General features: G+C 37.1%; 3 protein-coding genes across 3 annotated transcripts in view; 2 read left to right on the top strand and 1 right to left on the bottom strand.

Moving 5' to 3' along the window:
- Positions 1 to 2,253, bottom strand: part of singed (fascin domain-containing protein singed) — a 56,780-nt gene extending 54,527 nt beyond the window's left edge. The window contains exon 1 of the mRNA XM_028305632.1: positions 1,980 to 2,253. The gene's annotated coding sequence lies outside the window, so the exon portion shown is untranslated. The remainder of the gene's footprint in view (positions 1 to 1,979) is intronic.
- Positions 2,254 to 16,769: 14,516 nt separating this feature from the next.
- On the top strand, positions 16,770 to 18,150 carry LOC114353549 (peptidyl-tRNA hydrolase ICT1, mitochondrial). Its single transcript, XM_028305591.1, has 5 exons — positions 16,770 to 17,051; positions 17,128 to 17,229; positions 17,333 to 17,416; positions 17,524 to 17,693; positions 17,888 to 18,150. Exons 1-5 carry the CDS (start codon positions 16,899 to 16,901, stop codon positions 17,979 to 17,981), a joined length of 603 nt encoding a protein of 200 aa, XP_028161392.1. The 5' UTR covers positions 16,770 to 16,898; the 3' UTR covers positions 17,982 to 18,150.
- A 1,873-nt stretch (positions 18,151 to 20,023) lies between these two features.
- Positions 20,024 to 27,005, top strand: part of Cluap1 (clusterin associated protein 1) — a 43,504-nt gene continuing 36,522 nt past the window's right edge. The window contains exons 1-6 of the mRNA XM_028305590.1: positions 20,024 to 20,107; positions 23,134 to 23,330; positions 24,788 to 24,958; positions 25,438 to 25,533; positions 26,074 to 26,291; positions 26,784 to 26,916. Of these exons, the coding sequence (XP_028161391.1) occupies positions 20,086 to 20,107; positions 23,134 to 23,330; positions 24,788 to 24,958; positions 25,438 to 25,533; positions 26,074 to 26,291; positions 26,784 to 26,916 (837 nt within the window). The 5' untranslated portion in view covers positions 20,024 to 20,085. The remainder of the gene's footprint in view (positions 20,108 to 23,133; positions 23,331 to 24,787; positions 24,959 to 25,437; positions 25,534 to 26,073; positions 26,292 to 26,783; positions 26,917 to 27,005) is intronic.

Raw genomic sequence — 27,005 nt, 5'->3', positions numbered from 1 at the left:
TGTTAGAAAATAACTGCAGCCAGTAACGCTGCGCTGTGGAATGTTTGCCGTGTAAAATGTCTAATTGAAATGAAGACAATAATGTCTTGTACTTTATTAGATAGTAGCGCAGCACGCTCGATGTCGCGTCCACACAGAATAATTCAAAAACGAAAGTATGAAACTAAATTATACGGAGAGACGTTCGCTTATTAATAATTCATCATTATAAATCCGGAGAGCTGCTTATTATACCGACTTTAGTTAATTGCCACTTTCACGCGGGTGGTAAGGTACCGAATGTTCTGCATTAGATAGGGTTCATTATTTGTTATTGCCACCGAGCACTCATTATGGCGAGCGGGCTCTTTAGAATAATGCGGGAATGTGCACGAGACGGTTTCACCTCTCGTGAGATAGCTCAGATGCCACTGTTTACAAGTCTTGTCCTCTATTGATGTATAATCGTGGTATTCACGACATTACGAATAGATTATAAAGTAAGGTCGGGCCCATCTTTCTTTTTTTGGCTAGATGCATTTGCTATTTTGCCCATGGATGTAGAATGCAGATATGAAATCTGATGGAGCATGGTTGCCCAGGGTTTATTTTGCCCGTTCCTATTAAATTTATTGAGCCCATAAGTTAAAGACAAATACAATTTATAAATACAATAGCCTAAATAACTTTCAAGTATACGAGTATATTCATTGGAAAGGATTCAACAGGATTCATGTTAATGAGCGTAGGATGACGCCGCATTTTGAGGCTCTTCGCTCATATAACGGTGTTCCCGAAACTTCGCTGGAGAAATCAGCAGATGTTTTAGGTACCTGCGATCTGCAAAATATACACTATGCCGGAAGATGTGAGAAAACAATGTTGGATTTTTAAATAAGCAAATATTTTAAGCATAACAAAGCATCTTACTACTACTGTACTACTAACTACTACTATCATAAGCGAATTTTACTTTTTCTTAGATTTTTTCACGTTTCACCTTTACTGGAGGACTAGAAGAAGAATAAGTAGATATTTTTCTTTCGTTTTGAATGGTAGAAAACTATTTTCAGAGTTAACTTCGTCATCTGAAATCAACCCGATGAATTAGAAATATGTATACAGAAGATATTTTATATTTTGTGATAAATTTTCTAGCTATGCCATAAAAATAAGTAATGAAAAACACAAAAGGAATTTTAAGGTAGGTATTTCATCTCCTGATAAAAAAAGATAATCAGAAAATTTCTCGCATTTAAATATCTCAATGACTGACTGACACGATGTAAAGCGCATCATTGACTCGATTTTCCTGGTAGTCCATAGTTTCCTGGTGTACAATAACTTAGGTATAAATATAATGTCCAAGGCATCCAGGAAAACAGGATACTGATTTGCAATTACCTAGTGTAATCGTAAAATGGGTATTGAGGTATGTGTAAATAATTCTACAGCCATCATTATGATGTCAAGTTTTACAGAAAACCGTTGTACATAACAAGATATAAAATTACATAAATAACAAAACTGGACACATTCATTTTTTGAGGGTAGATCCGCGGATAAAAAGGAAGCGTATTCCGACAGTTATCATTTTTATACGGTATAATTTTATATTTACTAATTTTCAGATACAAAAACATATCCTTTGCCGAGACGCCTCACATGTACTACGGGTGTACGTGATTACAAAGATAGCGGTATTTTAAATTATCTGCAACTTTACGCACTCATAGATTCTAATAGGAACGGAGAGCGCTGACCGAGACTATTCTCATTAAACCATCCCCCTAGAAAAACGACTTTCGTTCCGAGCACGTACCTGCATACAATATTGTTTATAAATAATTCATATCATAACAAACCGGCGAGCGCGCTCAAGATCAGGCGAGCGGCGCCCTCGCGCGGAGGGTGAGCCCCATCCCGCGCGCATCGATCCCGGGACCGCGCCCGCCGCCGGCCGGCAACACATTCTTGCAAATATTAAAGCAAAAACTCACCTTTTCACACTTCAGCAAGCTCACACCAAAGAAATGCAGCCGAGTAGATCGCGGGACGAAAGCACAGTTGCACTATGAGTAAAAAACCTAACTCGCGACTGTGATTTGAGTCGGCACAATCATCAATTAACTTGACACTTTTACGAGTGTATCTCGCTGTTGTATGCTCGGACGGGTGCCGGCTGCGGTTGCCCGGAGAGCTGGTGCGAGGATGTGCGAGCGACGCTACCCCCACGACGGTTCGCGGCGGACTGACGCGGCGGGGCGCGGCGCGGCCGAGGGAGCCGGAGGGAGCCGCCGCTAGTGATGGGCCAACTCGGAAAAAACAAAACTCGATTTAACCCGAGTTAAAATCCACATAACTCGGGTTGAACTCGAGTTACGTAACTCGAGTTAACTGGATGGACAAGTAATTTTTTTTTAAATTTTTACTAGTTTATTCCCTCAGCTTCGCATTAATATTTCAAAAAATTGGATCTGCATTTTCCACTATCTGAAATGGCTGCAAATCTTTGACTATCAGATTAATAAAAGCGTTATCACCAGAATTTTGCGATATTTTTTTTACAAAAGACCTTAACCGTTTTTAAGGAGGCTCAACATCCAATGTGGTTGTCGATACCAGTGACTGCGATGAATGTTTGTTATGAATTATTGAATAAACGAACATAGTCTCACTCAAATGATCGGCAAAATTCGCTCTATGTCGGTTCCATTCGGTTCACGAACTCGACTCGAGTTAGAGAGAATTCAACTCGAGTGGGTTCGATTTACGCCCAACTCGAGTTAGCTCGAGTTACTTACTCGAGTTGACCATCACTAGCCGCCGCCAATCAGCGCCCGCTTGCCCGTAACCAATGGCGACCAATTTTTCCTTGCCATTTTGCCCGTGAAAGTTCAAAACGCTCGTCTCGTTTCGTGATGTTGGTGATAATATTTTAATCGCTCGTTTAATTAAGTCATTAACACTGGCGATGGTGAGATACGCGACCGCACTCGACGCGGACGGCAAAAGTACGCGGACTTGTATGATTTGCGAGTGAATCTGCTATTGTTTGAAAATTAAAACTTCAAATAAGAAAACTTCAAATATGAAATTGTACATATGATTTCAATGAACATCAATAATATTTTTATAATCCATTAACCACGAAGTTCTAGAAAGTATCTTAGATAAATAATAATAATAAATAATAAAAAGAATAATGCATGTCTGAATGATCAGATGTTCTTCTTTTTATTTTTGTGGAAAATAACAAACAATGCATATTCAGTCAGTAGCACAGGTTTTACCAATTCATCAGCAATATTTACTACAGTGTCAGTCTTTGCTCGCGCGAGAAAACACATGAGATCCAGTACTGATTGCTGTCCAGCAGCGACAGCGTCCGTCACGCGACCGCACGGTGACATCGACAGTGTTTTATGCCGAAACCAGCAGATTTGATGCACTAATGCCCGTTTTCACCACCAATCCCTAATTTTTAAGTGACCCCTATGGGAACAAATAACAGGAATTTACTTTTAAATTAGGCATTGATAGTGATAACGGGCATAACACTCCTAATTATGTGTCGCCTAATTATTATTGTTGATGCATCAGCATCAGTAGATATTTTGACGCTGTCACACACAACTCACAAGTGTATCAAGACAAGAATACAATTTAGTGATCGAGTCCGGCTTCGCTTGGTTTATTTACTTTTCTAAGCAGAATGTACTTATTATGTTATTATGCTTATTTATTACACCATACAATATAAAAATGAACGTGGTAGATTTTTTTTAATTGCAGTGAGACTTGCGTGCATCTTCAGATTTATAAAGGGACAAATAGATGTTATGACGAATTTGTTATATATTATTTAGAAATAAAGTGACTGTAATATTTTCAAGCAGAAATGCGTTATTCATTTGCTTTTGTTTAGATTGTAAAGATTTATAAGTCAAATTATCAAATAATTTGTTCAACTTTATTTTCACAAAAAATTAGCAGAAAATAAGATATCTGTTTTTATTCAGAAACTTGCTGTTTGTGATTAATTGCTGCTTCAAAGCAGGCACTAAATAATAAAATTTAGTTTAATAAAAATAAATACAAAAATAATTAGTTATACGTTTTGCTTTCTCATAAAAATACAGACACGCTAGAATAAAGCAGACAGCTATAGGACAGCTTCAGTTGTTGCTGATCAGACAATGTTGAATTTTAGCAGATTTTCTATAAATTTTCCTATTTCGCTACCATTAATTAAAAAGACATCAACGCGCTCTTTTCTTAAGTAGTTTTTAAAATACAGAAAAAACCATTGTTTTTTTTAATTATCATTTTTGACGATTATTTCAGGAGTTGCTTTAAACACAGTTTAGATTGGAATAAAATTAGATTGTAGATTCTGAGATCCGAAACTTGAGAATATGAAAGTCATCATTAAACAACTGACGTTTTATGACTAACGAACAAATAGCAAAATGTAAAAATTGACTTGTTTTGAATTGTTTGAATTTAATTTAATGATGTCAATTGAAATGAAATTTAAATATTTTTATTATTATTATAATTATTAACTGTAACCTTAAACCTATGACTATGTGTTGAAATAAATGACTTATTATTATTATTATTTATAAACTAAAAGTGTCACGTAAGTCCACGAAGATCGAAACATTGCATATTCTGCCTATTGTTCGCCTCTCGATTGCACCAAATTTCAATCTCACAACAGACAAAACAACCGGGAGCCAGACGGAATCGACAGTCGACACATACATATTACACGGCCGGCTGCAGCGCGGTGCATGCAAATATCGACAATTACATATAGCCTACACGCTAGAGTTATAGGCACAGTGCCATAGGCATTGCAAGAAAATACGGTAGCCTCTGTTAATAACAAAACGGACCACACAGATTAAGATACAAAACATTGGTAAAAATGTTGCACCGTTACAGCAATTATCTTCTTATTTTTTCCTACATACTTAGTATTAAATAAATAAATAAATAAAAAGTATTTATTTCGGATAACAGGGATCCATAATGTTAGTAAAAACTTAGGCTATGTTAGTATCTTATTTCTAAAACAGACTTCGTCCTGCTGAGCATGTGGCCGATCAGTGGACAATCCCCACTATCGGCTATCTCCTTCAGTACGGTGTGTGTACGCAGTGGTATCCTTCCGTTTGGCCAAATTACTTTTCGCCAAATTTCACTTCGCAAACAACTTATCGCCAAAGTTTCATTTCCCAAATGAACTTTTAGCAACTGTACTTTTCACAACTAATTCATTTGGACAAATTATCATTTGGCCAAATTTTACTTGGCAAATGTTTATATAGCAAATGTTTTATTTTGCCAAATATTATATCCCAAATAATTTGTTTGGTCAAATCGACACTTCACATACTTACCCACAAATCAAACCATAAGGCAGAGGCAGATGATCATGGTTTTCACAAGAATGTTATGTAAAACAAAGATATTGCAGAAAATAGTATGGTTGCAGAAAGTAGGTATTGCAGAAAATAGTAGGTTAGGTTAGGTTAGAACAGTGACCCTTAACGCGCGAAGGCGAGCGAAGCGTGCCGCGGCAGCGGCCGCCGAGCGCTAGAATCACCTCACATTGAGTTATAATGTACTACGTACTAGAGAAGACATGTCAACTAGACTGTTTCTGGCATGTAAATAGGTCCACGGACCGAAATACAATTAGTATGTGCTCAGCGGTTGCTGTGACAACACGCTTGAGTGCAGTTTTGTTTTTTGAAATATGCCATCCTATAGACGAAAATACTGTTCAAATAACTCCAGATACATATTAAGTAAAAATCAAGGAATGACTTTTTACCATTAAGTTGTACATTTATGCACTTTAAAACACTAATTTAATTTTAATTTGTTAATTACAAGGCGTCACCGCGGCGGCAGCCATTTTACGAAAATTTCAAAGAATAAAAATCGCAGACTTGACACTGACGCATAAATTAGTATACGAAAGGAAGGAAGATTTTTTTAAAGATTATAAGCACTTTGTATTGCACAAATTACTAATAGTCCCGTCCAGCCCCTTGTGTTAAGCTAAATAAGCTTGGGTTACGGGTGGGCGGCTCACACAATAGTCGTGCGGCATCATGGATCAAACTTGTTTGAATCTTACTGTTGTTGTTCGTATGAGACTGGTTAGTTAGTAAATCACCCTAATTATTGACACCTAGCTCACGAGATAGGCTAAAATTATAATAATTGTACAGTTNAATTTAAATCGTCTTGCGGAGTAATCCTTCTGTACCTGTACTATTACTTATTCTGTGATGGTACACGAATAGTTCTTTATGTATCCGCCAAATACCGCCAACGTTTGCACAACTAATTCATATCAAACAACATTACAAAAACGGACAAATACCAACAGTAATTAGTCTGACTGAAGCTCGTCGTAAGTCTTTTCAATTAGTTCGACAGGTAAATATATTGTTTGTGAAAACTCGCAAGTGAAAATATCGCACGATACCGAAGCGCTTCTCTCGGCATTCTGACACGACGGGCGCCGGGCGCGACCGCGATCTTTTTCGATTGCTCTAATTGCCAAACGTATCTTACTCTAGTAATTAAACTGACTCGGTGATATTATATTTCAGCTGTTACTTTCTACGATTCGTTATTTCTGATTTCACTGGAATCTTCTTTTGTGTTACAATAGTTTATTGCCAAACCTAAATGGATAAGACCAATAACCGGGCCGGGTAGGCAACTTAAAGGTTAGGACATAGAAATAGAATAACAACCAGCTACAGTTAAAGTCCTACTAGGTGAACGATCTGGTAAAGGTTTCGGGAAGAACCTGGATGCGGGCAGGACCGTTCAATATGAAAGGCTTGGGGGAGGCCTTTGTTCAGCAGTGGACGTCATTTAGCTGAAATGTACGAACGAACGAACAGTTAGTCCCATCCTTTAATGAGCCGAAATCATAGAGAGAGACTAGCGGCCGCCCGCGACTTCGTACGCGTGAATCCCGTTTTTCCCGCTAATTCCCGTTCCCGTGGGAATTCCGGAAATTCCTTTCTTAGTGCACCTCTACGGTACCTAAGCTACGTCCCTTCCAAATTTCAAGTGCCTACGTTTAGCCATTTAGGCTGTGCGTTGATCTGTCAGTCAGTCAGTCAGTTTCTCCTTTTATATACATATTTAGATTGAATGTTGAATGCAAAAGATAGGATAATGGAGTATAGGTTCAGACTTCGTACATACAAGCATCCAGCAGTAAACGATATATTAAACAATTGTTAAATACAATTATGTTTAATGAAATGAGTGGTAACCGTGACGTTTACGTGGTTGGTATCCTTTGTTTTTGCCACATTGTTGGTCTCGAAGCGCTGGTAGGGTAAAAAGATTATGAGACATGTAGAGGCTCCTTAAGAGCATATTTTATGACGATTTGTAAGAACTATTTATTAGTCTAAACAAATAAAGAAATTTTGACTTTGACTTTGACTTTGATTTATCAGAGAAGTTTTTCAGTTATCAACTTCCGCTTTATTAAGTAAGTTATATTTGGACCCAAATAAAACATGCCTATTCTATTCCATTCATTGCAATGGAGAAGTATTTTAAACTTTTCCTATTATATTGATGAAAAAATTATTAGCCATCTCCGGGACTACTCTACCCTAAGCCAGGGTTTTGTGGAAACTATAGTATAGTATTGTTGTGTTCCGGCAGTTAGAGGTAAGATAGCCAGTCCCTCTGTGGTTGAGGATTCCGGGTGAAGCTCGCTTCCACCTTCGGCATGATCGTCCCTTACCATCAGGTGAGATACAGGCCAAGAGTTTCCTCGTTGTGGATAAAAAAAAGATCTAGCTTTAGAGAAGGTTGGTGGTTGGTGAATACTTATGTCATTGTAGTTGTCAGTAGGAATGCGAACAAGTCTACTTTATTCCACTTGTATTACCTACTCCTGGTCGGTGTGCGAAGGTATCAATTACTCGTTTATCTCGTGCCACGTCGATCAAGGCAACGACGAGTAACATGCACTGTTCACTACTCTATTCGTGTAAAAAATATTTCTTCTTGTGGTAAAAAATATATGGTTATACATACAATTTGGACACAGCAACTATACTTAGCGGATTAACAGACATAACTCAACCTTAGTTCATGTGTGTTCCCAACTACAGCTGCACTGCAATACTCGACATACTAATCGAAGGAAGTAAACTAATATTCATCAATATAACTTCAAACCACAAGACACACGACGCTGTTGTTAACTTCTCCAAACTAACTCCTACTTACGACAAAAGATTATATAAAAACAAACAATTAAAAATCGCCTGTCTTCAGTTATTGCCCCAATAATCACACCAATTAACATCTAAATAGCTGTAGGAAGTTTAACATTACAAACATCCTTGTCTTGAAATGTTCGGTTTCATGACTTTCCCTCCTTCATTATTAGGAAATAATGTAGCTTTCCCTAAGTACTGAAAAACGCTATTTCAGTATTTTCTCTAGTAGTAACTGTCTATTAGTATAGTAGGTAGTACATACCTAGTAGTAGATCAATATGAAAATGCTGCTAACATTGTTGTAGAGAGTTTAGATATAAAAAAGCTTACGTAATTATATATCTCATGTTGATAGCCCAATAAAATAAATAAATAAATAATAGTTTTGTGAACTATGGCTAAATTTTGTTAAAACATTTTGCGTTTGCAATCATAAAACTAAATATTTGAATTTAGGTACGATCACCACCAGCAAATCAAGACTTGCTTTATATTTATATTGAAAAAGCCTATCTTACTATGACCTATGTTTAGCTGACTTTCATCCATACATACATTGTATGGGGAAAGGCCCCATACAAGACTCGAACGTCTGACTCTCATTCTTAGCGTTTACCTCGTTCTTTAAACCTACTACTTATCTTAGTGCTGCTGATTGTTCAATCATGTTCAGACATTTATTGATACAGCTACAAACCTAGATCTTTTCGTCTGAAATCTTTTAATTAGAAACGTTTATGTGTTCAGCTAAGTTATAGTAGGCCGGCCAACAGGAGCGTGAAACGCGCGCGCAGCCATTTTGGTATGTGAACGGTATAATTATTCCGTTTACTGTTCACTATTTTAATTTTTAATTATACGCTTTCACTGGCGCTTAATGTTTTCATAGAAATGTGAGTGTGATACCCTCCGAGAGTGACGGTCGTCCGCCGCCGTATCTGCATCCTAATTCCCAAACGCATGGATTCTATCAAATGTTTAACTTTCTTGTTTTCAGATAGGTAAGTTGGATGTCAAATAAAAACTAACTTGAAAAGAAAGCAGACATTATTTCAATAAACAACTGTCTTTATTAATCTGTTGTCGAATAGCACTTTCATTCCGTTATTTTTGTTTTAATAATTTTGATTGCTATCTAACTCAATAACATTATTTCAAAAGAAAACGGCGCTTGAAGTTTTCTGCGCATAAAGTTCTGCGATATGAATAATTAACGTGTTATTTTATAATAATAAAGTATATTGCGTTATCTGATAGGCAATAATGTCCGTAATTACAGTGCAATTATGGAAGAAGAACATCGAATTTATGTGTCTGATAGGCATCGGTAAATCCTCGAGGAATTCGGAAAGCCGCGCGTGCGTGCGCCGGAGCAGATGCCACATTATCATAATTGATGAAAGCAGTAGCCGATTGTGGCGGGTACACGCGACGAGACCAGATAAAACCCAAGCAACATCATCACAGCCAGGGTTTCATTTGTCCTTAGCATTGCTGAGGATGGCTCGCCGCTATTTAAATTAAAGGACACCTTAGTGGTAGAAGTGATGTGGTGCTAGTGAGTGGTAGATCATGAGTTCTGGTCTCAACTGTAGATTTTCGTGAAACCAATAAACGAAGAATAAGAATGCGTGGGCTATGAATAGAACAGCATGTGTAAGAACTTTGGATACGAAAAATTAGGATAATATTCTTGCAAACTTTCTGATCTTCTGGAAAAATTGGATTTTCCTGAAATATGCTCGTGCAATCATAAAAGTAAAAATAGACTTTTTTGTTTCGACATCTATCAGCCTTTGTAACTCTGTACTCGTCTAATGTTACTAGTACTTTCGTCTGTCTATCAGTCCTGTTGGTCTTAACTTGCGCATGTTAGCTTAAGCCTGGAAGTGAAGTTTCATCTTCAAATTTTCCATATCCCGCATACATGTTCTCTCACTGTGTAGCTCTGTATGTTTTTGAAATATCAACGATCTCTGCGTTCTGTCAACGACGTCGCGTATTATTGCCCGTGTCGCGGCGCAGGCGCAGGCGCGGCAAAAACCGCGCCCAATCATGCGCACTCGATTTATTGCCGCGCAAATTCGATTTAGCGTTTTTGCAAAATCAGCTTCTGTGGGATGCGATGACAATTTACATGCTTCAGAGGAAATTGTTTGATACTACTCGAACGAAGTAGGTAGTAGGTAGGTACTTATACTGGAAACAGACGTTACTTCTATGATTAGGGGTAGAAAAGTTATTTGTTGTGGCTTTATCAGTAGGCATTGATATACAGCATCAGCAAAAATGGAAAGAAGAAATTAACGAACCTAGGTATATGGACAAACCGAACGATGTTCTAGTAGGTAGGTAAAAAAATATTAGTTTTTTGGTGAAAAATTAGTGAAAATCGAGAGATCTGATCTGAGGGAAACCCTAACCCTTACACAGCTACTGGATTTTCTTACTTCTTGCCAGAATATTAATAATAAGTACTAGGGACTAATTAATAGTTCTGGTACCATAAGGCAAAGTAGATTCATGGTAGTGTCCATTTTTTAACACAAATAATAATATGTATATTGTACAGAATGAAACTATGTACCCGTCAGAGCCATAAATCTCAGCATATTCTTGTAATTAGTATCCCATTCCCAGCCGTCAGTGGCGCGTAATTTTCAAGATATATGGCGCTCATTACCGCCTGCTCGCTGTCCGAGTCAAGTTATCGGCAAGTGCTATTTGCATACGATATCTCTATGATACGACGAACTGAAACTTTTTTCAACACACTTTGTTCAGGAATACCCAATTATCTGTTCTGTGGCAATACGGACTTGTTCACAAGACAACTGTTATCGCTGCTGTCGACATGGCGCGGTAGGACCAGGTTGAACTTGGGAGTGTCAAGTCCTAGTTGCATTATTGGCTTGTTTAATAGGCTCACGTCTGATTGTTGGGAGATAAGGTGAGATTATGGTGTAAAACTGTTTCGATCTGAAATGATGGGTGCGATACTCCCATGGGACTAGAAAAATCGTTTTGTGTACTTAATTGTTCATACTTTGGATGAGAAACTGAATGCGCTTGGGCAAACCTAAATTTCCGAAAATAATAATATTTTTTCTATGTATTTCTTTACATGTAGGTAATTTAAATAAAACAAAAAACCAGAGCCAAAACATTCAGCAAGCAGATTACCTATTCAATCTAACGATGTGTAGGAAGGAATCCGTGAACATGTTACTCGTCTAGTTGCTCGTAACTTGCAAGAGCAGTGAAGACACTGGCCTTATAATATAAGCCACGGCGTTAGTATTCAACGCAGGTTTGTAATTAACTTGTTTTTGGTCTTCTTTCCCAGAAGCCAGTGAATAAACTTTCTTGCGAGAATAAATACATACATTTTAATAGGATTCCGTGTACCAGCCGCTCTTTCCCCATTAAACAACAGTTAGCATGAACAATGTCAAAATTTATAAAATAGTGTTGTCTAAATAGTCTTGTAGAAACGTGAGATGTCGCCAGCGAGCGGAACGAGATCCTAATTAAATTATGTGGAGCGTGACTGCGCGCGCGCATCTATGCTCCGAGTTTTTCAGACCGTCGATTTTGTTGTACCAAACACGCGCCCGCGGCGCACCGTCTAATTGCGGGTAGCGTGCTACTTAACGACTTAGCCGAATTAAGTTTAATGCATAAATGGGATTATGTCGCGTGGAGACATGAGCCTAACTGATGACACTCAACGTTGCCCATGTCTTCTTCACAGCCTGTTGCCCGCGACATCATCCGCGTAGTTTTCCATAATAATGTGATGTAAATTCTGATGTAGGTGACAAGACAATAAGCTCTAGTAGGTAGTAAATTTACACCATTCGTCCACGACTTTTGCTGGGAATCGTGTAGGTAACAAATCCTTCTAGGTCTATCATTGTGACCAGGGAAAGTTACTTCCCTATAATGATTGTTTGACCTTTCAATGGAGCCTTGTTTGATGTTAAAAAGTATAGTTGGCCGGTACGGACGATATAAGAAAGGTCAAGAACCCACTAATAATGATAAATAATAAAAAAATACAGGGTGTCCCGTAATGTAACGTCAAGCCGGAACTGGGTGTTGAGGCAAGTTGTGCTGGTTATCAGAAAAATATAAAAAAAAATCTATGTAGCATATTTTAAAAATAATAGGCATTTAAAAAAAATCAAAAAATTCTACTCCAGGTGACGGTCCTTTTGCTCGTGTTGCCACAAATCTTCACTTTTTCCAAATTTTTTTTTGTTATGTAACCCTGAATAATGCTTCTCTAAATTGTTATCAAAATTACAAAACCAGCTGCTCCAGCTTGGATGAAAAAAATACATTATTCCCAAAAAAAATTTCAAATTAAAAATTTTGCCTAGTTTAAACTGACTGTACTGAAAAAAAATTGTACTACGCGAGTGTGGCAAGTGACGTCATAATTTGGCGCATTTAGTAAGGATTCCAAAATGGTATAACACTTGGTAAATTCTTGCTGTAATTGTCGACAATTTTTGTATTTTTTGGAAATAATCCCGTTTTTAACTTTATCTACCTTGGTTAAAAATATTATTCTAATGTGACCAAAATTCAAGTTTCTGGCTTAAGTGAGGTGAAGAAGCCATTTTAAAAGGTATGAGCGGGACGGAGAGGGCCATCTTACCAAGCAGGGATGTTATGGATATCCGTAACCGTAACCGAAACTATCGGATATCCGAAATAAAAAAATATCCATAACCGTAACCGAAACTGATTCAAAAGTTACGGATAGTTTCGGATAAAGGCGGAGTCTAAAGTTTAAAGTAGGCAAAATTTTTAATTTGAAATTTTTTTTGGGAATAATGTATTTTTTTCATCCAAGCTGGAGCAGCTGGTTTTGTAATTTTGATAACAATTTAGAGAAGCATTATTCAGGGTTACATAACAAAAAAAAATTTGGAAAAAGTGAAGATTTGTGCAACACGAGCAAAAGGACCGTCACCTGGAGTAGAATTTTTTGATTTTTTTTAAATGCCTATTATTTTTAAAATATGCCACATAGATTTTTTTTTATATTTTTCTGATAACCAGCACAACTTGCCTCAACACCCAGTTCCGGCTTGACGTTACATTACGGGACACCCTGTATATCCAATTAATACGGGGGAAAAAATGCCTGTTAGGCAATAATAAATTAAAAGATTCATTTATTATTGCCTGAAAGACTTCCAAATTAAAAAATATTATTTGAGTAGCTAAAAAATAACAAATAAATTAAACGAAAACAATTTCCTTCGTCATAAGTTATAAAAAAATGCCTAGCTACTTATTTACTAAAAAAATCAAACAAAATCTTTACTGCTGAGGGAAAACGAGCGTTGTTAATAAATAACAATAAAAACACTAGAAGAATTACAACTCTTCGATTTTGAAGTTTGTCCGAACTCTATTTTATACACAGGACAGGCAATGCCTAGTGTGGAGGTCTGTCTTTTAGTTATTGTATTGTTTAATTCTGGCAATAAATAAATATTTTCATTTTCATTTATTTATTGATAGAGATTTACCAACAATAAATCATTTCACATGCATTGTTACATATTTACCTATTACTATACCTAATCTAATAATCATTTTTAACTGCCGCCATACTTTTAGATTGTTGGTACGCTTTCTTTTAAATTATGGGTGCCTTCTGCTCGTTTTATTGTTGTATATTTTATTGCCGAATCGTTAATAATATATGATTTTTAAAACTTACCAATATTTATTTTGATGCTCTAAATTAGTGCCAATTATGAGTCAGTTCCTGGTATTCTGTCTTTTTCACTTTTCGATTTCTTCGCTGTCCACAATAGTTCCGGGCCGATAGTGAACACGGCAAAGTAGGTTATTTTTCTGAGGCTGTAATATGCAAAAAAATAACGCTACTTAATCGAAAACTTTAATAAAACTTCGTGTGCAAACGTTACATTAAAATTTGATTGATTAAAACAACTCAAGTCATTAGGCAGTAACGAACTACTTCATATTAGGTACATTGATAGACAGTTAATGACTAATGTTGATAAAAGTTATAATTAATATCAGCAGGTAAATAATTTGCAATATTTCATAACTAAATCACATTCTGTACCTAATCATGCGATAATAATTTTGTCTGTCAGCCTACCTGTAACTAACATTTTTGCTGGACCAGAGTACCAATTTAGATTCATTTAGTAAATAATAAGTTTTATTGATTTGGATCCACCAAATTGTAACATTATTATTAATTAACAATAAACTTGAAAGAAAAATTGTACAATTAATTTTATTATAGTTAAATTGGCAACATTCCTCGAGTTACAAATATGAAATTACGTTTATTTTTATGCATTTTTGTGTGACTAATTAAACTAACTATAAATAAGTAATTTAAAATCTTGAAAAAATCTAAATGCCCAACTTTTCAAGTTATTTAAAATTTAGTTTGAGATGCTACTCATAAAACTCATTTTATTTTTGCAAGTTATGCTTTTAAAAAGCACTTTTAAGTACACGTCCCAGTATTAACCCTACCACTGCTTCGGGACAATAGGCCCAGTGCTGTAAAGAAGCAGCGCAAGAAACTCAGTGTTGTCAGCCTCTTTTTCAAGACTTATCGCTAAACAATTTGGTAACCAGCCAAGCCAGCCATGCAGAGCACAGCACACCGTGCAGATGAAGTAGCGTTCACCAGTTAGTGAACTCGTAAACTAAGAGGTACCGTATGTAAGAAATGCGGGAGATGGTCTCCCGCCGAGCAATAAAATCCGCATTTCAACAGATGTTGTAAATCGCAAAAAATGTTTATGCTTTGGCACTAATTAATTAGTAACAAGTAGAAACTTCACGCGTTGCTGGCTGTGCAGCTTTGTGTAGTCTTTGTCCTAGATAGATACCTACCTAGTTTCTTGCAAGCTAAATAAATCTTTAAGGCGGTCTAGTATTCAAGTTGAATTAAGCTAACTTTTTAACTAATTAAAAAATATTTATGAGGTGTTGGTTTGTACTCGTAGACCGTAGTACATTCGATGTTATGTTATTATCACTATATTTTTCCTTTCCTTGGGAACTTAAATTAATATTAAGTACAACAAATAGAAGCTTGCCGAGGCCGACCCAACTATCGGCCCACTACACGCACACACACGGAAGAAAAAAAATAAATGGAAAATAAGGTCAAAAAGGTATAATTTCTTTTTTGTTTCTTGGAAACCAAGACAGGTTTCCGCGGTTTTCGACTGTGTACCTACTGTGTGGTTCGGAACATGGAGGTATAATACCTCCATGGGTTCGGAACATGAAGCTACAGATTAAAATGGAGGCCACACTCCGAATACCTACTTGAAGCACAAACTAAGTATCACTATCTCGCTCTCTGTGGGCAGACTCGCTCTTTCTAAATAAATAAAAAATATAAAATTGCTCAAATTCAATGAAACCAATGTAAAATCTTTATTTCTTGACATAGGTATCATTAAAAATGATAAGTGTAATTACTGGTAAAACGTTTTAGGAATAAATTACTGTAAAAAATGAGAAAAATGTTTACAATGATCCAATGTCGGAAATCACGAAATAAACACTTACGCGTGGAATCTTATGTCAATTCCAGGACACCACGTACTACCGCAACCACGCACTACAAAATGTTGCACCAATTCTTGTGATAAAACAATGATTATTTCCTGTAAACAATCTCAAACGAAATTAACTGCTTAATAAACAAAATAGTAAACAACCGCCATGATGGGCCGGATTGGGCCGATGTTGCCACATGGTACCGATTACCCAGGAATTGGGATTGTAATTCCCTGATTCGCCAACACATTAAGCCTAAATGGCCGACAATTTTGTGATTTTTTATTTAACTAGGTAATCTTAGTTTCAAATATTAATTATTTATTTGTTTAACTTCTGATTTGGTTAGTGAATTGGCTATTTCGAAGAATTTACAAGATTTAAATCAGAAGATAGCAATACTACAGTTCACACTAAAAAGAGAGGTAGGGCCGCAGAGAGCGAGATAGATATAAGTAGGTATTTGACTCAAGTTTTTGTTCCAACTCTGCCCTCCATTTTTATCTTTAGCTTCATGGTTCGGAACACAGATATTGTGGTTCGGAACTGTTTTATCATCCCTCCTAGCCCTCCGTGTCCCTCTCCCCACTTCTATATCTTGCCTGCTTGGTTTAAATGACTTTGATATTTATAAATGTATTTCTGAATATTTGATTATAAATAATATTAAACTTTAATTAACTTATAATATTATATTAACATGCCTTAATTTCCTCTATACATATATTGTATTATATTATTTAATCTCTCACCTCCCAACTTGATCCTCATCCCCTTTTGTACTCCACCCCGGTTTGTTTTTTACCTAAACGTTTCCTAACCTTTTCTCCCACACCGTTGTGGCTAAACGCAAACCGCGAAAGCCAAAAAAAAAAAAAAAAACAGTTTGACATTGACATTTGGGACTTTTGACAAGACAGTAAACTGTCAAAGTCGTAATTTTCAATTTTGAGGTTAGAGTATTATTGGCGTAAAAATAATGAAATAAATTGATTTATTCTACTCAAGTTCAAGATATTTTTGGGACTAAATAGCAGAATCATAATGGCGTTAAATCCGTTAAGGCTTGTGTGCCTGCAAAAGGCTGTTCAAAATGTATTCACTACTATGGCTAAACGACCAATGGCTTATAAAAGTTCTATCTCATTGGAAACTCTTTATCCAAATAGCTCCCTAAAACTAACTTCACCTTCTTTTGTAAGTAATCACACTTGAATGTTAAACTATAATATCTAGTCAATATAAACTCACCAGCACTTAAAACATGTTTCAGAGTGTAGATGCAAAAGACAAGTTTTCTGGCTTCATTCCCATCGAAAAGCTGGTAATCACTTACAGTGCCAGCTCAGGACCTGGAGGACAAAATGTTAATAAGGTAAGGAAAATATCAAAGATAAATTTTAGGATGTCGGTACTCTATTTCAGATAACTTACTCTGATATGTGTTTTTGTTTCTATTGTTGACTTAAATCTTACAGGTCCACACGAAGGTTGACCTTAGATTCAAGCTCAGTGACGCAGACTGGATCCATCCTGAAATTCGTCAAAGAATGCAGGAGATGGTAGGCATTGTTTTTTCATGACAATAGTAAAACTAGTTTTTAACAAACATAGGTTATAATGTAAGACAAGTTGTTAATGTTTTTTGTATTGTAATGAATGATTGTAGTACTCAAACAAGCTGACAAAGGACGGCTACCTGATCGTCCGGTCAGACATCACTCGCTCCCAGCAGCTGAACCTGGCCGACTGCATGCAGAAAGTACGGAAGTTGATCCGTGACGCTGAGCTCCCCGAGAAGGTGGCCAGCCCGGAAACTGAGGAGAGGATCAGACAGAGGTGAGTGAGACCTTGTTGAATGAACACTTATCATTTAGGTAGGCTGTGATAGTATAATTATACCTAACAAACATTTTGTGTGAAGCATTTTTTGTTTGCCCTTTCTTTCTTTTTACACAAAATTGAAAATGTATTTCTATCCTGATATCAGTAATTTTTTTACATTTAATAAAATATTATTCTTTTTTTTTCAGACACCTGAAAGCAGCGCGAATGCGTGTAGCTGTGAAACGTGAAGCAGCTATCAAGCGCACTATGAGACAGCCACCCTCCGCTTTTGACTTATGATTCTTTTATTAAATTGGGCATACAACCGATGGCTGGTACTCCTATGATTTGCACTACTTGCTCACTTAACTGAGAATAGAATCGTTTGAGTCTCAGCCTAATACTTTTACTGTTTTGATAGTTAGTTTAGCCATTAGTTAAGTAAATAAATAATTATGTTGTGTTTTAATTTTGTTTTGATTTTATTTTCTTATTTAACAATTTTTTAACTCAGTATTTACCTATTTTATTACGGTCGCACGCAGTGAAGCATTACGATATTGAAAACGCCTACGAAAATATTACTAGCAAAGTTGGCACTCTCATGATTTGCTCTTATTCTTTCTTTAGTGCACATATAAATATTAAACACTGATATAACTAGCTTTTTTTTTTCATTTTATTAAGGTTTTGCACAAAGTATTTTATATGAAAAATCCTACTTGTTCACGAATTTGGCAAGGACTTTCTATCAAAATAGTAAATGAATACGACAGCTTTTTGAAGTGTATTTTAATAAGCTGTCGTAGTATGCCCAATTTACTTACATGTAAGCTCATGTAAGCCATAATATAATTAAATTAAATTTTAAATTACGTACTATATTAAAATTAGAAATAAGTTAAACTAACCGACATAATGCGACGTCGGTGACTAGCTCACGTGATGTTTGTCATTAAACAGTATAGTTTAAAACTGTAAATATTAATTAAAATTTCTGTGAAAAACTATATTAATGTAGGTATGTAGGTATTAACATTTTATGAAAATCTCATTAGTAGTTTTGCGTGAAAGAGAGATTTTTTGCGGGAAATAATTAGAATTTAGTTAAAAATATGTAATTTCATTTGTAGCCTTTTGTAACAAAGTGTGCTTTGTGTAGAATGCCATTAGAACATTGCGAATGTTGTTTAAAAAACAATATTTAACGTAGGGTACCTTTAAAATGTAGATGTAGTAGTCCTTCCTTCTTCCTTCTTTCCTAGTCAAATCAGGATTAAGAAGTCCTTTAGCAGTATGGAGGTGCTTGAAGGTACCGTTAAGTTTAAGTTTTTAAATAAATTCATGTTGCTCCAATCAAACAATATTTTCTTTTACCTTCCTTGGAAATGATTATCGCATAATATTTTCAAATTAAAGTAAGGTAAAAACTGGTATAGCCTGACCAGGAACATAAAAACCCTGGCATAGTGGCGCGTCAATTGCATTTGATAGTGCAACACTGAGTACAATCGTACCTGTGTTAAATTAATAGGCTAACTTTATGTATCAGGATTCAGGATTACGGGTTAATTTAATATTTTCATGAATTAACGAAAACATATTATTATAGGTAACCTGGTTTAAATAAATTAAATGAAACCATCAATCGAGCTAGTAGGATTTATTTTATTATTCATCAATAATCAAATTCAGAACTTGAATATTCAACTGCAATGTCTGCTCATGAACGCTTCAGACTCGGTACTTCTTTCCCAATTCCATAAAATTCAACACTTAGAAAGTGACAAAAAAAATTAAAATAGTTGAAACAAACCACAGCTAATTTTCATAGTGGACTGTACTATACGATACACATGTCAGTCAATTTGACAACCTTTGTCGGAAACATTATTCAATGAAAATATTGTCCGAACCCTTAGTATTTCTCTTCGTCAAATACTTTAACACATTGTGAACCACTTTTCTTTCACGACTATAAAAAGATTTTAGCAATTTAATTCACAAAATCAGTTGCGTACATTTAAAATAAAGTTTGTTTACACTTTGACAGCAATAGACTGACATGCAAGGTGACATGTCAATGAAGTTTTCAGTTACTGTTGCCATTAAAAGAAATTAGTACCATTAGTTTTCCGCAACATGGCGAGGGTTTTTATGTTCCTGGTCAGGCTATAAAAAAAACATCATAATCTTCTTTTTTTTTTTTTCAATACACAATGACATGGATTTGGAAACCACGATTTCGCCCTATGATTTTGCCGTGTGTCTTCCGATTCCATTGCCATGCCCATGTTGTCATTTCAGTTGCCATAGTTACAGTGCGATAGTTTAGATATCAACAAATATTTTGAAAACGTTTGTGTTTGTGACTTCGATATTTTGTCCTAAATATTTTGCCCCGATGTCTTACAGGGATTTGCGAAGTAAGTTTTTTTTTATAATGTGTAAATATAAAAATATCACTAGACCAGATAAAGCTTTTGCTTCCATCTCCAAAACTCCAAAGCAGTCACTTTTAATCTCACTTTTAACTTAAGTAGTTCTTGACACGGTAATATCACGGTAATAATATCATACAGTATTGTAACTTCATATAAACCGACGAAACGCGAGCATTCCTTCGAATTTCAAATTTCGGTACGCGGTCGAAAGTAAAAGTTAGGGGTGTCGCGAATGTGCCGAACGGACGTCGATGGCCTAGTGTTGAAAATGACTAAGTTGATTGAATTTGACTTACCGTCTTAAACGGTCAAATTTTTCAAAAACTACCTAGTCATTAACTGTCAGAAATGGTCATTTTCAGTCAGTTTGATTTGAAATGAAAATTATATTGTATTTAAAACCAGCTTTGGCCCACGACTTCACCCGCCTGAAATTAAAGTAACCGGTCATTATGATTAGTAGATTCAAAATTATTTTAGTATTTTTTTTTAAATTAAATCTAGTAACCACAAAACAACACGCATTTTTATCCTATTCCATTCAAAAAGTATTTTGTTTGTCTAAATAAAAAAAAATTACAATCACAATACTAGATAGAAATTCTAAGTAGACAGATGTAATTAGAATGGATACTGTAGGTGAGCAGCCCTATCGCATGTTGTCATACCGTGACGTACCGCGGGGCTGTTGACATTTATTTCAAAAATATGGCCGAGTTGGAATACTGTATAGATAGTATTACCGTGGTAATATTATCATACAGTATTGTATCTTCATATAAACAGACGAAACGAGAACTTTCTTTCGAAATTCAAATCTCGGTATGTAAAAGTCGGGGGTGTCGCGAATGTGCCGAATGGACGTCGGTGGCCAAGTGTTAAAAATGACAAAACTGATTGAATTTGACTGACCGTCATTTACGGTCAAATTGGTTAAGAACTAGTCAAAATATCATTTTCAGTCAGTTTGATTTCAAATGAAAATTATATTGTATTAAACCAGCTTTTTCCCACGACTTCGCTCGCCCGATATTAACGTAACAGATCATTATGATTATTAAAGTTTCAAAATTATTTAAGTAGTTTTAAATAAATTAAATCTACTTATCACAAAACAACACACTTTAACCTATTCCATTCACAAAGTATTTTGTTTGTCTAACTAAATAAAAAAATACAATCACAAAACTAGATAGAAATTCTAAGTAGGCAGATGTAATTAAACTGGGTACTGTAGATGGGCAGCCCTATCGCATGTTGTCATACTGTGACGTACCGCGCGACTGTTGACATTTATTTCAAAAATATGGGTTAGTCCCAACGGCCCCGGTGGATCTGCCCCGTCAACGGGGTGGATGGGAAAAAGTGTTTCAACGTCCCCGGTAGTCATAGTCTTAGCGTTCAACGGGGTGGTTGGAACACATCAAGTGTCAACCACCCCGGTATATCGTTTAACGGGGCGGATGGATCAAATCAAGTTTCAACCACCCCGGTATTTCACTAATCGTGGATGACACAGATCTAAAAGGTTCCACCTCGGTATTGCATACCGAAAATAAAACCTGTTAATGAAATAAAAAATAATAATATGTAAATAATAATCAGTTTTATTTAACACTGTTTAAAAAATCTTCAGCATAAAAGTAAGTTTAATTGTCACAAAATATTATAGTCATAAACCTATAGATTACGTTTAGAATCACAGATGCGCAATTGCATTAATCAGTCAATATTTATAACACACTAGTAGTCTAATGTGATAAAAAGTAACTCTAAAATTGTTTCAAAATATTATTATTTAAGAATCATAGATACGTATTTTTTATTTGTTTGTATTGGACTGGGTGTGTAGGGGTTAGTTTCTAAGTATAATAAGTATGTATTTACAAAAAAAAAGTATTTAAGTATATTTATTTATTTATATCCGTTGTCTAGTACCCATGGTACAAGCTTTGCTTAGTTTGGGACTAGAAGCGCAGTGTAAAATGTCTAAGGATATTTATTCATTTATTTTATTTATTTAGTTACATTAATCAGTTGTTGATCTTATATATATATAAAAGAAAGTCGTGTTAGTTACTCCACTTATAACTCAAGAACGGCTGCACCGATTTAGCTGAAAATTGTCAGGGAGGTAGTTTAGAGCCAGGAGAAGGACATAGGATACTTTTTATCCCGTTCGAAATTAAAAAATAAGTCTGCTTATTTATTGCCATTAAGGCGGAACAAAGTTCGCCGGGTCAGCTAGTTAACAATAAAAGTAAGTTTAACTGTCACAAAATATTATGGTCATAAACTTAAAGATTACTTTTAGAATCACAGATGCGAAATTAATAATAAGACTCCTATAAACGTTTACACTGTTNGAGTGTTATTAATATTGACTGATTAATGCAATTGCGCGTCTGTGATTCTAAAAGTAATCTTTAAGTTTATGACCATAATATTTTGTGACAATTAAACTTACTTTTTTATGCTGAAGATTTTTTAAACAATGACTGTTAAATAAAACTGATTATTATTTACATATTATTATTTTTTATTTTATTAACAGGTTTTATTTTCGGTATGCAATACCGAGGTGGAACCTTTTAGATCTGTGTCATCCGCCACGATTAGTGAAATACCGGGGTGGTTGAAACTTGATTTGATCCATCCGCCCCGTTAAACGATATACCGGGGTGGTTGACACTTGATGTGTTCCAACCACCCCGTTGAACGCTAAGACTATGACTACCGGGGACGTTGAAACACTTTTTCCCATCCACCCCGTTGACGGGGCAGATCCACCGGGGCCGTTGGGACTAACCCAGATAGATCCTGGCTACACAGGAGTTGCAGTGGTGGGAACGAGAGGTGGGAATACTCCCGTTTTAACTTAGTTCTATTCATTCTTTTAGCAGGAAAAGGCAAAGGCATACCTACCTACATCCATAATGCCATACAGCCAAAGTTACATTCAGTCTACCTAAAAGCCCATCATAGTCAACGTGTTCTGTTTGGCTCAGATTTCAGCGAAGCCATGCGCGTGCTGGGCTTCCCGGAGCCGATCTCGCTGGAGAGCTTCCGGAGCCCCAACTGGGCGCTGCTAGAAGCCTGTCTTCGCTGGTTGGCGGCGCGCGTGGAGCCCGACGCGGCGCTGGCGGGCGGCGCCGCCTCCGTGGACCAGCGGGTTGCCATGGTCACGCATGCGGTCGCGCTCTTTGTAAGAGCTTTTTTTTAAAATATTTTTATGATTATCGATACAATTTAGCTTACCACGAGGGGCTAACGGAACTATTAGTAACTAAAAAAACTACCAACTTTGCTAACTTTAAAAAAAAAGTTATGAACGCTTGGGCTCTTTTTTTTCAAATAGAGCGCCGGGTTAGACACAGGTAGGTTGATGTTTTAACCCTTATTCAAATAAAGGTAAATATATTACCACTTTGTTTACTTTTAAAAAAGAATCCTAATTTTCGATATGGTAATACTTAAAGATATCTTGGTCACTTATTTATATTTTTAAATATATTTTTTTACTTATCTATGCCATTTTACAACTTTTCAACGTCATTTGTCACTGTCAGGTAATGTCAAAGTCAACCAAACGGTTTTGGTGTGAAAAATTTCAAGTTTTTAGCGCGCGTTTTTGGTATTTTTGAAACTTTGTTCAACGAAAATTCTGATAAGTGTTTTTTGGATTCAAATTCCTAAACTATAACATTTATTGTATAATCTCACTTATAGACAACGTCTGCAATTGATTTATTCATATAATTTAGACATTTTAAAGAAGTGGTAAATAGTTTACCATTGTCCGATCCCGTCTTGACAAAAGTTTGATGATATATAAAAAAACTGCTGTTTTTTGTATATGCACAAATAAAACTAAATAAATATTTGGAGAAATTTTAAGTTATTTTGATATCTATTTACGTAACGTTTTGACGTTACGTAATTAGTGAATTGTTAGTTTCAGACTCAAGGTAAGCATCCTAATTGTAAGCATAATAAGTAATATTAATAAATATAAAAACAATATATTTATTTCATTCCCAAAATATTTAATAAAATATAGGTAGAACCAAGAGGAAGTCACTAGTCAAGAACCAAAAATAAACCAAAACGGACAATGGTAACTATTTTACCACCAACATTTAATAATTCGTAGTCATGAATGGATAATGGTAAATTATTTACCACCCAAAAAACTACCCCTTCCCCTATTTTTTTATAAATTTTGATCAAAAATATGAAATAAGTGACCCACAATTACCCAAAATCCACTTCAACTTTGTAAAAAAAATGCATACCAGCTCGCGTTTGAATAAGGGTTAAAGATGTATCATAAAACCATGTTAGAAAACTTCTGGATTCTGGAGAGAAGGTGCGCTAGTGCTTTTCTCTTAGGCCCAAAACACGGTGAAACGCAATTGCAACGAAACTGCAACTTCAAGTTTTTCCAGTTGTTCTTCCAGTTTGAAACCGGTTTGAAATGGTCGCGTCATGTGTGGTCTCTCAACGGAATCTATGGCAGAAACTTAGATGCAACTCAAAAGTAACTAGAAGTTGCAGTTTCGTTGCAATTGCGTTTCACCGTGTGTTCTGGGCCTTATTCGTATGGTGCCAGGCAACTCATTAATAACTCAGATGACTCCTTTTTGACATTGTACTTGGCAGCATTCCCGCGCGAACTTGAAGCTGAACGGCAAGAGGCTGTATGGCGCGGACGGCTGGGCGGTGCGCGAGCTGCTAAAGGCAGCAGGACTGCTGCGGGCAGCCCTGGAGGCGCCGCCGCCCGACGACCACCAGCCCGACGGCTCCGCGCTGCACTACGACGTCACCAACCGGGTGAGACAGGGTCTATTACTAGCAGCCTGGTCGCCATAGCCTATGGAAGGTGTACGCGGTTGGTTGAGCGGTGCGCGAGCTGCTGAAGGCAGCAAGGCTACTGCGGGCAGCCTTGGAGGCGCCGCCGCCCGACGACCACCAGCCCGACGACTCCGCGCTGCACTACGATGTTACCAACCGGTTGAGGCAGGGTCAACTATGATCGGCCCTGGCGCCACAGTGAAAGGTGTAGGTACGTGCTGGGTGTTCAGAAGGCGATCAGCAACCCGAAAGCTCAGCGCTCAGCTACGACGTCACCAACCGGGTGAGATGGTGAAAGCAGGGGCTATGACTGCTACAAGCAGCCCTGACGTCGCCACAGACTATGAGAGTCTACCGCTGAATACATTCCGCGGTTCCCCTTTTCTTTTCTACTTACTACCTGTCTACCTTATCTATAGGTTTTCCAAAATTCTAAACTAAACTTTTTTGATTTTCAGCTAGGAGAAATAAAACTGGCCCGATCATTAGCAACAGACATCACTGCGCAGGGCGCTTTCCTCTACGATCTGCTGGCTAAAGAGGCAGAAAATAAGGTAAAAATAACCGGTTCATTTCCGCCTTGTAAAATCGTTCGTTTCAGCCGAATGACGTCCACTGCTGGACAAAGGCCTCCCCCAAGGATTTCCATAAAGACCGATCCTGCGCCGCTCGCATCCAGGCACCTCCCGCGACCTTCACCAGATCGTCGGTCCACCTAGTGGCCTTGTAAAGTTGTTTAGTTTTAGAGTAGGCGCACACCGTGCACCGTTGATTTTTCGTCGGCCGATAGTTTAGTCGGGCAGTTGATCAGTATGGGCATGTATGGGAGTGCGCACACTACGCCGATTCGATTTGGCCGATTCTTCATACAATTTAAAATCGGGCACAACTATCGGCCAACTAAAAATCAACGGTGTGTGCTTACTCTTAGTTTTCCACTGCAAGAGGATGACCTTCTCTATATGGGGAGGTTTAGATATTTAGTCCTTAGTTGCCTCTTACGACATCCACGGGATAAACGGGAATGGTCCTCAGAATTCTGCTTTGCCGAAACCACACGGCTACATGGTTATTATATTGTGTACCTATCGCAGGAGGTCCGCGAGCAAGCACTATCACGTCCGCTGGACATGTCGGCGATGGAGGCAAGCCTGCGACGCGCGCTGGAGTCGGCGGGGGGACAGCTGTCGGCGGCGCGCGAGCAGATCACGAACGTGGCGGCGAGCGAGGCCGCGCTGGATGCCAAGCTGGAGCGCCGACGCGCTGAGCTGCTCAGAGCAGAGAAACGACTGCACACCGTGCAGAAGATCAAGTGAGGAGTACCACCTTCCATGTGATGTGGTTATAAAACGTTTTCTTTCATTTCGATTCAGAGACGCAAATACTTAGTGCATTAATCTGCACTAATTTTATTTTCTCTGTCTATTTGCTTTTCCTTTTTTTCTTGTGTAATTTTTCTTTGTAGGTACAAGGTATTTCTATGGATTATAAACAATGAAAATCATTTCAGACCGTATTGTTCATGTACCACTAACACAGGCCTTTAGGGACTTTTTTCAGGGGTTGAAACATATTGAACACTTTCGTAGCCCCGTAAGGCTGCGTTTCCACCAGAGATGTGCGAGGACGCGAAGCGAGGGTGCTTCATTTACGATTCGATTGGTTCTTAACAAATACATCCTTCGCTACGCATCCTCGCACATCTCTGGTGGAAACGCAGCCTAATCGTAGCTAACGTCCTACAATTAGGCTGCGTTAATGATACTTAATGTGTAATTTACCAACATTAATGTGATATTTCCAGACCAGCTTACGCAGGCGAGCTGGCGGCCCTGGAGAGCGAGATCGAGCAGCTGTGGGAGCAGTACGTGCTGCGCTACCGCTGCGTGGAGGCGCTCAAGCACCAGCTCAGCGTCTTAGAGAGCGCGCAAGCAGAGGTCAGCTCACAACCTTAATCCTTTGTTACCACTTTAAAAGCTATAGTCCAGTCATTATAGTAAGTTCACCTGTTTTTTACCTTTTCATC

The sequence above is a fragment of the Ostrinia furnacalis genome, unplaced genomic scaffold (assembly GCF_004193835.3).
Source record: "Ostrinia furnacalis isolate ACB-3 unplaced genomic scaffold, ASM419383v2 OfSCF1743, whole genome shotgun sequence".
Taxonomy (NCBI): Eukaryota; Metazoa; Arthropoda; class Insecta; order Lepidoptera; family Crambidae; genus Ostrinia; species Ostrinia furnacalis.
The sequence above is the reverse complement of the archived record's forward strand: the minus strand, read 5'-3'. Positions and strand labels throughout refer to the sequence as shown.